The sequence below is a fragment of the Protopterus annectens genome, chromosome 14.part0 (genome assembly GCF_019279795.1).
Source record: "Protopterus annectens isolate FY-2018-M chromosome 14.part0, PAN1.0, whole genome shotgun sequence".
In the NCBI taxonomy this organism is placed as follows: Eukaryota; Metazoa; Chordata; order Ceratodontiformes; family Protopteridae; genus Protopterus; species Protopterus annectens.
In genome coordinates, this window is record NC_056748.1 from 913079670 (window position 1) to 913092393 (window position 12724).

Genomic DNA, 12724 nt, shown 5'->3' on the forward strand with positions numbered 1-12724 from the left:
CTAAGTTCTTGCAATACTTTTTGCTACCTTGTATTAAATTCTTTATTAGTTGCTACTCTTTTCCTTAAGGACTTTCATCCAAAATCCTAGTCTTTCCCCCAAACTTTCCTCACCAACACTATCTCTTTCCACTATGACTTGCTCCCTTTTCTGCTGCAGTTACGTATACAAGGTTTAAATGCATAGCTTTAAAAGTACCCTTCAGATCAGGTAACCCTAAACCACCTTGTCCTATGGGGAGAAAATGTATCCCTTGCAATGCTCACCCTCTTCCCCAATTTTTTACCCCTTCAACTCTTAACTGTCAATTTTCGTGTTGATAAAACCTAAAATGCATATAAACTAAACGTATTCACATATTTTTCACTGCTTGTACCTTACAATTCATCATCAAGCTTCAGGTTTCGCAATTTTTGCATTAATCTATCTTTTACTTCACCTAACTTTAGCTGCTATAACAGAACACTTTAATCCATACACAAATACTTCCATCTCATGTCCTCAGAAGTATGGGTATTGTTAAACTAATTTATGCGTGGGTATGTTGTTTACAGACATAGGTTTTGCTTTATTTTCAGTTATAGAACATCCTGAAAAGACTTCAAAACCATCTACAACACTGAAATGTCATTTTCTGAGTTTATAAAGTACAAAACATCTGCAAAGAAAACTAACTTTTCTTGATTACTACATAGCCTTCAAATTGTGAAATCCTTACTTTGCTAATGGCTATAAATAGAAAACAAATGGAGAAAATAAGAAATCCCTACCCAGTTTCTTTGTTCTAACAGTCAGAGAAGAATCCTACCACCTTAATTCTTGCCTCTGAAACTTTGTATATATTCTAACACTATTATTCTACCACTGCCCTACTCAAAATACTGTCACTACTGAATGCTTTTGCTGCAGCAAGACTATCCAAACACTAGCGTTTTCTTAAATTCCACAGCCCTCTTGTTCATCGTTCAATTAAGGTTGTCAAAAGTCTCTCCTCCACACTGCTATACTTACCCATACCTAACGATTTAATACAAACACTTCATAATTATGTTAAAAAATCAAAATGGATCTACATAAAACAGAAACTGAAGGAACTTTACCCTCTTTGGGTAATAAAGATAAAACACCTTCCTTCCAAGATGCGGGTACTCACTCCCTTATTTAAAATCTTGATAGCAGAAGCCTTAAAGCCTTTCAGATCTTTACGATTTTCTTTCCTCCTAAATTCCCAGTATCTATTGGAATACCATCTGTTCCTGGAAACCTGCCCATCAACTGATTAAACATCAATGTTTTTATTTAATCTCTTCCTATTTCAGATATTAAATAGGGACATTCCTTCCTCGAACCTTGGTTCCAAAGTCTTTCCATTTAAACATTTTTTTGGTTTCCGCATTCCTCTGCTTTATAAAGCTTTTCATGAAATATCCAAAATTTCATCTCTGGTTACTTTCCTTGTCAAAGGCTCCCTTGGGTTGGCTACAGCCTGCACAATCTCTTGTCCAAGTCATTGTTTTCAATTTTTTTGTCTAACGTTATTACAAAGTAGATGGACAGCACATTTCTAAACTTGTGCATTTTATCAAAATACTCCCTTAGTTTCACTTGAGCACTCTGCAGTTGCTCTTGTACTGAAGAGTCCCCATCTTCTGCAATATTTTAGAGACTGAAAAAGGTTACTTTCACATATCCATTTCTTTGTCATGTGTTTAATCTCTGCTGTCATGTTATCCACAAACTAGCCAGTACTTCAAGTAATTTCTATCTTCCTTAACATGCGATTCATAACTAATTATTCCCTTAAAATCTTTTTTTTTTTAAGAAATAAATAGCAAAACACCACCGTCTCATTTTAACATGATCCCTCCATCTTATTTTTATGGGTAAATTATCTGATATAGTAACTGGATGTGTCTGTTTTCAAATAAATATGCCCTGTGAAACAATTTCTATCCAGTCTAGCCCAATTATTGTATTTTGGGTTACTACTATGTAATTCTGTTTAAGTGCCTGCCACAGAATTCAGTCACTAATCTACCCTTGTTATATTCGCCCATTCTTACTCCCCGCGATACATCCTTGCAATTGTAAAGTTTAAGTTCTCACCCACAATTACTCTGCTGAAAGCTTATTTAACCAAAAAATCTCTAAAACCCCTTAACAGTAGGGCTTCGCCCTTACGATTAAACCACACCAACTGTGGGTAAATCTTCAACAGCTGATGTAGCCACTGACCTAGCTGAATAAGTTTTTGGTTGTCTTGGTAAAGTTAGGCCTCTTAAGGAAGTAACATTAAAAATACAATCTTATCCATTTAGCTAGAGTAGTTTTTGAAACTGGTAGTCTCATTTTCTAATAAGATGGGAAAAACAATATCAGTTTTCCTAAATTCCTTAACCCTATGAAGATAAAAATGAAGTTGCCTATGGACATCTAAGAGAAGACTGGTATTTTCTCTTGTCAAAATCTGTAAAGAAAACTGGTTGAATGATGACTTGATTGATGTTTTATTCAGAGGCCACTTTTGATAGAAAGGAAGGATTAGTTTATGTAAGGCAACTCTTTCCTTATGAAAAATTAAACATGGCGGTTTCGTAGATAGTCCTTGGAGTTCTGACACGAAGTGATAACCACCAAAAAGATAGTTTTCCAAGACAGAAACTTGAGATCTATTTTCGATGAAGGCTCAAATGGTGGGTGTACCAAAGCCTGTAAAGTCATATCCCAAGTTGGAGTGGGATCTTAAATTGATGGTCAAGCAAAAATGTACCTTTTAGGAAAGCCTTGCATAACCTAGGTGAGGCTAAAGGAGAAACAGTGTCAATGTGGTAGTTGGAGATGGCGGACAGCTGCACTTCAATGTGGAGAAACCCACCACGGTTTGAAAAATGCAGTAAAGGAAATCCAAAATAGCTGAAAGTGGAGCAGTTAAAGGATCCAAATCCCTCTGAGGAGCCCACAAAGAAAATTTTTTCCATTTGTTCTTATAAATCTTCCTGGTTGAAGGTTTGTCGGATGAGAAAATAATTTGACCAAATGGGTAAAACAGCCTGGAATACCTAGCCATCAATGGAATTCGACAAACCATGCAGTCACTTTGAAGCCCATGATGTCCAGATGAATCATCCCTGCAGGGTGTAACAAGAGATCTGTAAGAGGATCCAGTGCCCAAGGTGGACACACCAGGTCAGACCAAAGAAAGCAAAAACACATCTGCCAAAGCTAGTAAGGGGGCAATGAGGATTCCTTTGTTCTTCAACCAACGCGTTTTCTGAAGAAACTTGGGTATTAGAGACAGGGGTGGGTAAGTATAGAGGCAGGGGAGGGTAAGCATAAAAGAGACTGGAGGGCCAAATATGGACTACAGCATTTTTCTGTGACTGTCCCTGAGGAGGAATTACAGCAAGGAACCTGATGCATTTGTTAAGGGGAGAGGTGAATTGGTCGTAGCACAGTGGACCTCAACTGTGGAAGATCATATCTGCCACTGACAGACCACTTGTGAGGAGTCAGGATGGTCTTGCTGAGCTTGTCTGCTAATATGATGGATTCCCCCAGTATGTGCATCGCTACCAGAAAGTGGTTGGAGGAGATAGCCCATTGCCAAGCAATCACTGCTTCCTGGCACAGGAGACAGCATCTGGTCCCCCCATTTGTTGATGTACCAGACTACTGGGATGTTGTCCATCTTAATAGCAACAGTACCTAGTGGAAGAGAGCTCAGAAGGGCCTGCAACACTATAAGCACCATTCTCACCTCTAGAGCATTTATATGCAAATTGGTCTCTTCTTGGAAGCATATGCTTTTAACTGACTGTCCAAGCAATGCCTCCACCCCAACTGGTAGGCATCCATAGTCAATGCGGGATTCAGGGGAGGAAGGATAAATGTGCACCCTTTACAAATCTCTTTGGAATGTATCCACCACAATAGGTATTTTTCTGCAAACTTGAGAATTTTATTGAGGTCGCAGAAATGGAAAGACCATTGCACTGCTAGGGTCCACTGAAGAATTCTCATATGGAGAACAGCAGAGGGTATTAAAGTTATTGCAGCAGACATTGACTCTAGGGCTTTGAGTACTATTCTTGCTGGGGGAGAAGGATGAGAAAGAACCTGACTGACATAAGATTTCAAATTAAGAAATCTGTTTTAAGGGAGAAGAGCTAGCAAGATGACTGTCTAGACCCCTACAAGCTCCAAGACCTGAACTGGTTGTGATTTTGCAAGATTTATTGTAATCCCCAGAGATCGAGATAAACGGAGTAGGTAATCTCTGGCCTTATCCAAAATATGCCTGGTCAGTCCTGTAAGGAGCCAGTCATAAATAAGGAAATGCTATGACTGCCACACATTTGAACACCCGGGGGTTATTTTAAGACCCAAAGGGCAAGGCTCTGAATTGGTAATGCCTGGCTCTCAGCCATAAGAGTAGATATTTTCCACAGCAGCTGTTCATTTTGCTAGGAAAGTAAGCATCTTGAATATCTAGAGATCACATCAAGCTATCCTTCTGAAGGAGATAGAATGGACTGAACAGTGACCATCTGGAATCTGGAGTTTTATAAAGGTGTTTAGATAACCAACATCCAGAATGGGTCGCGGGTCCCATGTTTTCTTTGGCACTAAAGAATCGAGTAAATTCTGGCTACTTTTTGGTCTGGGGTGATCTCTTGGAGAACTCCTGTCCAGCAGCTTTTGAATCTGCAGAGCTGCTAACTCGCTCACTGGGTAGAACATCAGGGAGACATTTTCTTTTCATTTGGGGAGCTTGTAAAAAGGTAATGAAATATCCTCTGGATATGATCTCTTGCACCCATAAATCTTTTGTTATGGCTATATAGTGCTGTGGTATCGTTGGCACCTCACAGTAAGACGTTGCCCTGTTCGATTCTCAGCTAAAGCGTCTTCTGTGTGGAGACATGCGTGAATGGGCGTACCTTCGTTGAAGGTTGTGCGTCAGGCCTGGCAAGCCGGTACATAAAAATCTACTGCCAATCATTCGTGGACCTGAGTTCCGCTATGGCAACCCAAAACCGGGAAAAGCCGAAAGATACAACATATAGGCTTTTGGGTGCAAGGACAAGCATTTCCCAACTGCCTCCAGACAGGGAGAGTTGGGTAACCTTTCAGGAGTACTGAAAGGATCCATCAGAGAAAGAATAAAGACTGCTGACTCTGCAGTCCCCTTCTGCCATGAGGACAGTGCCTCCCATTGTAGTGGTTTCCCCCCTCTGCCTCTAGGGGAAAATTTCTCCACAGGGCTCTTGGAAAGGCCCTTGAGATTTAAAAAACCACATCTTTTTACCACCACACTGATTTCTGGAAAAGGGTCTCTGCGGAGTAGAAAAATGGATTCTCACAGCAAATAAGGTCTTTCCATCCTTCTCACTGTGGGACAGCATCTCTGTTGGCCCAAACTAGGAAGATCCCTCAAAGGGAGCATTGATAAATGAGGCCTTAAAAGAATCTGTGAAATCGCACGACTGCATCCAGGCAGGTCTACTCAAGGTTATGCCTGAACAGGTAGTCAAGTGAGAAATTATCCCATCATCCTATCCACCTCTGACTCAAGACTTCTAGAAGACGAAATCGAAGAGGACATATAAGGTTGTCTTTACTACTTCGGGGTCGCTGTCAAAAATAAAGGAGAACTTAATCTCAGGGATACTGGCTCCGGAGAAAACCAAGGAGCACAGGGCCAAGGAGATGCGACTACAGTTGGTGTCTGACCCAAAGACTTTGGATCTGAGGTCTTAGAAACCTTCTTAGCAGGCTCTGAAGAAGGTATGAACTGAAGAGCTTGGGCAGATGAGCATTTATGGTACTCCCTGGTATCCTTCGATTTTTGAGAGGGGGTCTGAGCTCCTGAATAAGTGCCTGCAGAAGCTGAAGCCAGGAGGAGGCCTTTTAATATTAAATTATTCCTCCTATCACTAGTGTTAAAAAGTACATTAATAGAGCAAGAGGTGTCCAAATGTGCTGGGCTCAAAAGATAAACACTCCCAGTGGGCAGCAGAATTGCAGATCTTATGCCCACAGGAACTGCATTTCTAAAACCAGTCAGCTTATCAGCCATACTGCAAAAAACAAGCCAATAAGTACAGACAAAAAAAAATATTTTTTGTTGAAAAGCAAGAAAAGGAAGATAAATGCTTATTACCAGCAATGGCATAACAGAAAAAGGAAGATACATTCTAGCTACTAACAATGGTATAGCAAGAAATTACCTATATGTAAGAGAATGGACTACCAATAATGGTAATACAGGCTTACTGAAAAAAAACTCTGTTAAGAAAGTTTGAGAGTAAGGCAGTATTCATAGAATACTAAGGAAAAGAAAAACTGTATAGGAGAAAATAAAAAGTTATATACTTACCATAATGTTCCATAAGTTGTTCCTCTCGCCTTCATTTGTTACTGATGGGTTCGGAGCAGATCCCTCAGCTCCGATACGGCAAATTGCAAAGCTCGAGGCCAAGTCCCTATCCCATGATGCACCTGGAATTAACTCAGATCTTGTTTGCTGCGTATAATAATAATACCATATGTCAATCTTTCACTCCCAAGAGAAAGGTATAGAAGGACTGAGTAACCAGGATGGATTCAGCATCTCGGTCATCTAACAGCACGGGGGGGGACGCAAGAATGAAGGCAAAATGAAAAACTCACATGGAACGTTATGGTAAGTACATAACTTCTTTATGCGAAGTTGTTCAATCTCGCCACTCATTCTTTACTGATGGGTAGCGTCCAAAGCACCATCAACCTCGGGTGGCTCACGGGAGGATATTTTTCAGGACCATGGATCCAAAGGAGGCCCTGTCAACTTTGTAATGAGTGATAAAGGTATGAGGTTTTGACCAAGTGGCTGCTGCACAAATGTTAACAGGAAGCGTGGCAGAAAAAGCAGATGATGTAGAAACTGCTCTGGTTGAGTGAGCTTTAATCTTAAGTTGCAAAGGCATACTGGCAGCTGAAGAGGCAAAGGTGATACAATCAGATAACCATTTAGACAGTTGTTTTAGCCACTTGTCTACCCTTCCTGGAGTCCAAGAATGAAACAAAAAGCTGGGCTGATTTTCTGAAATCTTGTTCTATCCAAACAAAATCTGAGCTGTCTGAACATCAAGTTTATGGAGCATACACACTAAATTGTTCGAATGGTTGGGGAAGAAGACTGGCAAATCAATCATCTGGTTGAGATTGGTTTCAGTGCAAACTTTGGGCAAAATGAGGGGTATGTTCTAAGAGAGAGACTGTCAGCACTGAATATCAAATATGGAGGCTTGATGGATAAAGCCTGAAGCTCTGACACTCTGCGGGCAGAAGTAATAGCCACCAGAAAGTTGGTCTTCCATGACAAAAATCTGAGGTCACAAGAGGAAGCTGATTTAAATGGCGGAAGAATTATCTGGGAAATCATAACATTTAGATTCCATGGAGAATAGGGAGATTTCACAGGTGGTCTAATATGAAAAAACCATTTGAGAAAAGCTTTTGATAACTTGTGAGACACTATATTCAACCCTTCAAATCCAAGATGAAAATTAGAAATAGCAGCCAATTTAACACGAACTGCGGCTGCTGCAGCTCCTTTGTTAAAAATCGTAGTCAAGAACTCTAAAAAGGAGGCCATAGGGGCTTGGTAAGGATCAATACTATTTTTAGAAGCCCATATAGAAAATGTTTTCCATAAATCTGTAACTGACTGGACCCCTTAAAAACCCTCCCACTTGACCAGGCTGTAGCATATTTCAACAAAACATTTCTACAACACCTAGACACTGTCGCTCCACTGTGCAAAATCAAGGTTAGAACCTCTACAAACCCCTGGCTCAGTAAAGAAACCAAACAAATCCTCAAGTCCAGAGACACTGCCTGGCTTTACTATCAAAAAAACAAAAAACACAGCCTATGTACCAAGAACTGCGCAACCGTGCAAAAAAATGCATTAGGCTGGACAAAAAATCCTACTACACAACATTACAAACTAAATACTTACACAACCCGCAAAAATTATGGAAACATGTAAACCAGCTACTAAAACCCACCCAAAAGGCTACCCCCAAACCAACCACCCCTGACACTAAAGTTCCCATCGAAACACAATTCAACTCCCACTTTGTGAACTCAATTCTATCCTTAGTATCACAGCACAGTTCCTTCCTCACTATCCCCCCCAACACAAATAACACTAATACAAGCTTTACCCTCAAAACAGTTTCCACCACACTTAAATCAAAAGCATGCTCTCCAAACTAAAAACCTTATCAACAGCAGCCGACCTACACCCCAGCTACTTCTTGAAACTCACAGCAGATGCTATTGCTATCCCAGTCTCCACTCTCAAACAGATCAATTGTTGAAAACTGTGCCCAAACTCTGGAAAATATCCTATGTAACACCCATACATAAAGGCAGGACCTCCACTGAACTTGACTACAGACCCATTTGCTTTACTCTCCCCCCCCTGGCCAAAACCCTAGAAAAATGCATCCAGACCCAGATGCTAAACCATCTCCTAGACAGTAACATCCTGTCACCTAATCAGCATGGTTTCAGACCTGCCCCATAGTACCACTACAGCCCTCCTCTGCTTCACAGACGCAGTGAACCGTCTCAAAAATGAAGGCCTACAGGTGTCAACTCTTTTTTTTTGGATATGTTCAAAGCATTTGACACAGTCTCACAGCAAATCCTGCTAAACAAACTAAACCAATATCATCTATCAAATTCAACTCTTACCTGGTTCCAAAGCTACTTACCTGACCGGTACCAAGCTGTAAAATGAGAAAATTCACCCTCCTCAGCTGCCCATAACTATAGGAGTCCCACAGGGTTCCATCTTAGGACCACTACTATTCAGTCTTCACAAATGACCTCCATACCTCCACACAGCATGCATCTATAATTCAGTATGCAGATGACACTACCTTAATCTCTGCTGCACAAAACATTCCCACCCGCCTGCAAACAACTCAACTAGCATTCTCTGACGTTGAAAACTACCTTACCAAAGACCAACTTATCCTCAATCCAAAGAAAACTCAGCTTATGATTATAACCAGTTCTAACAAAAACACCAACAGTCAATTCACTATCTACTCCACAAATGCTACTCCAATTGCTCCAGTGGCACAGGCTAAGCTATTGGGAATAACCATAGACTCTCACTAAAATTTGACAGTCATCTCAACTTAACTATTAAAAAAGTACATGCCAAACTGGGGTCACTACCGTATCAAACCATTTCCTACCAATAACACTAGATCAGCTATTGCTCGCTCCCAACTTCTATCCACCCTACTTTATGCATCTCCCATTCTGACTAATCTCAACAAAACTCAACTAAGCAAAATGGAAGCCTGCTATAACAGAATTGCCCAATTTGCTGCGAATTGCTCATAGAGAACTCATCACTGTACTGCTTTGAGACCGCTCCACTGGCTTGAACTGCCCAACCTCCTAACCTACAATCAGCTCTGCCTCTGTCATTCTATCTATTACCTCCCCAATAAGTGTCCTGCCCTCAAAAACCTATTACATCACTCAGCCAAAAGGCCTCTTAGATCATCAAGCAAACTACTAGAAGTCACCAACAGCTACAATAGCTTTGGAGATGCACTATATAGTAGTTCAGTGGCTAAAAATGGAACTCTGTCCCTACTAGCATTCAAAACACATCATCCAAAGCCTCCTTTAAAGACCTCATCAGGCAACATCTCAAGCAAAGTTGGCAGTGCCATGATTGCTCCCGAGGCTAGTGAAAGCGGATAACATACACATACTAAATCTAGAGCACTTGATAATAGTTTTCAGTCTTACTCACAAACACTGGCTAATCTACAATGTATGTACTGTACCTGTGTACTATGTATGTATTCTACCTATGTTCCAAATTTCAGCTGTACACCACAAATCTATTAATTACCTTTATTTTTAAAATTATTTTTTTTGTTCTCTCCACTGTAACTGTTTATGTGCCACATACCACTGTAAAAACATGTCCCTTGTAATTTGTGTGTATACTGATCATGTCTAAAAAACTAAATGAGTCTGTAACTTTTCTTTGTGGAGCTTTTCTCCCCGGGCCTCTGCTGAAAAAGGGCCTTTTCGGCTCAGACACCCCCGGTTAACAAATGCAAAATAAAATAAATTTAAGATACAACTTCCTAGTAGAAGATTTATGAAAAGATAAAGGATCCGTTTTGTCTCATTGGAGAGGTTATGGAACCTAGCTATGATAGGAATTGGAGAAACCAAGCTGTCAGCTTCACGGACTGCAGAGAGGGATGAAGATACCCAGAGTGTGTCAAAAGGTGTGGAACTGGGTCCAGAATCCAAGGGTCCTCCAAATGAAGTCGAAGGAAGGGGAACCAAATCTGACTAGGCCAATGAGGGGCTATTAGAATGATGCTCTTTCCCATGGGTTTTTGCTTTCTGTAGAACCCAGGGTTCATAGGTAAGTACTAGGCTATCTGCCCGAGGGCATCTGTAAGCCTAGCCAGAATGTATTGGCTTTTGCGGCCCCATTAGACTAGTTCCCTGTGCCTCTGTCCAGCAGAGCCATTAGTTCCCTGTGCCTCTGTCAGGCAAAGCCACTGCAGTGATCCTCGGGGTAAATTTTCTGTTTCCCATCCACTTGTCAAGGTTTCTCTTGAAGAGAGTTAGTGAAGGGCTCTGCCTAAAGTAGATTGGAATCCTGTTCCAAAGCATGGGGAGTCTCTGGGACAGGAATCTATCCCTCTAGCAAGTACTATATCATTGTGGTGAGGTTTAGATCCCTAGAGAGTGTGGCTCTCGGGGATTTGTTTTTTTTAGGTGGAGCATGTCCATCAATTCTGGGTTGGATATGGCCTTGTATGTCAGGCAGAGATCACCTCTGAGTAACGGTATGCAACAGAGTACAGCTGGAGTTTCTTCAGTCGGGCTGCATAAGGCATCTGTTTGAGGCCAGTAAATCCTCTTGGTGAGGTACTTCTGCGGTGATCTTTCCAGTTGTTGCAGGTGTCTTGTAAGGTACATCCCAAATAGGGCGTTGTACTCTACGATGGGTCTGATGAGTGATGCGTAGAGGGGCACAATAACCTCTCTAGTTCTAAGATGCAAACCCTTTTATGATTAGGTGGGCCACATAGAAGGATTTTCTAACCTTGGCAATATGATTATCAAAGGAGAGTAGTATCTACTTGGGTCCCCAGATCCCTTATTACATTTCCTATATTTAGGCGACTACCACTTATGTGGCAGCTCGCGGGTACTTTGTTTTTTCCAGAGGGGAGGACTATGCACTTTTGGCATTTAGCTTGAGGTCTTGATTTTGACACCAGGTATACGTCTCAGTGAGACCCTTCTGGAGGATGTCTATCAGCTGGAGAGTCAATTATGGCCCCCAGTTTGCAGCCGTCTTCGAACTTGGTCAGCCATAGTCCTCCTGTGCTTGCCAGTACCTCTGAGAAGTATATACCCAACAGGAGGGGTCCCAGGACTGAGCCCTGGGGGACGCCACTTGTAACCGGTTTAGAGTTACACCTAGAGCCTGCAACACTCACCATGTGGGTTCTATCCGTGAACCAATTGGCAACCCATCTCGTGACGTAGGGGTTTATGTTCAGGCTGGTGAGCTTGTCTATAATACCAGAATGGGGAATGGTGTTGAAAGCCTTTGCGAGGTCTAGGTAGGCTGTGTGGATCTCCTTTCCCTCGTCTAAAGCCTTGGTAACTGTCTCACAGAAGTCCACCAGGTTTAGGAGGCATGATCTCCTCTTAAAACTAAACTGGGTAGGGTCCAATGTCTCTGTTAATGAGTTCCATGATGATGCGCTCCATAGCCTTGCAGACCAAGCTAGTCAGGCTTATAGGGCGATAGTTCCCAGGGTCCGTTGTGGCTCCACCTTTGTTGAGTGGGATAACTGTTGCTGTGTGCCACTCCATGGGTAGATAGCCTGTAGAGAGGCTGAGTTTGAACAGTGTGTTTAGGTGAGGGGTTATTTTATTTTGGAGTTCGTTTAAGACACAACCTAGGACACCATCAGGTCACATTGAAGCTGTGTTTTTGGCTTTGGATAGGGCTGTTTTAACCAATGTGTCAGTGATTGCCGGGGCTCTACATTCTTCTGGTATAGTTATGGGCCCTTTAGGGGGTGAAGGGGGGGGGGTGAAGTTTGCACTAAACCTGTCTGCCAGAATGTTGGCAATATCAGTCGGTTCAGTGTATTTTGTGCCATTCTACACTAACTCAGAGCAGATCTGAGAGTTTCCACTTATGTTCTTGACATAGCTAAAGAACGCTTTGTGGTTATCTTAGGAGTCCTTGGCAATTTTTCATTCGAGGCTAGCCTTGGATGATTTTATGAGGGATCGTAGTTTCTTGCCAACACTGATCAGGGATGTCTTTCCTTCTTGGGATTTTACTCTTTTCTGTATTCGTTTCCTCCTTCTATTGTATAGCTTGTTTATGGCAGGGGTCCACCAGACTGGTTTCCTTTTCTTGGAGGAGTGAGTCTTGTTTTTGCTTGGGATAGCAAGATCCATGCATTCTTGCAGGTGCTCACAGAGTGCCTTTGTAAGGGATTCAGCAGCTTGGACAGCATTGTCCTTTAGCATGAGGGCTGTGAACTTTTCCACCTCAGTCTTAAGTAATGTGAAGTTTGCTTCTGAAAAGTTTTTCACTGTGGTTTCCTTGATTGGGGGTGGGGCAGAATGTGGATATCCACAGTGA

At 41.8% G+C, this 12724-nt stretch overlaps 1 protein-coding gene across 1 annotated transcript in view; it reads right to left on the bottom strand.

Annotated features, from left to right (window-relative positions):
• BTAF1 (B-TFIID TATA-box binding protein associated factor 1) overlaps positions 1 to 12724 on the bottom strand; it is a 3603226-nt gene that overhangs the window by 3324747 nt on the left and 265755 nt on the right. The window contains exon 5 of the mRNA XM_044055641.1: positions 4195 to 4211. Within this exon, the coding sequence (XP_043911576.1) occupies positions 4195 to 4211 (17 nt within the window). The remainder of the gene's footprint in view (positions 1 to 4194; positions 4212 to 12724) is intronic.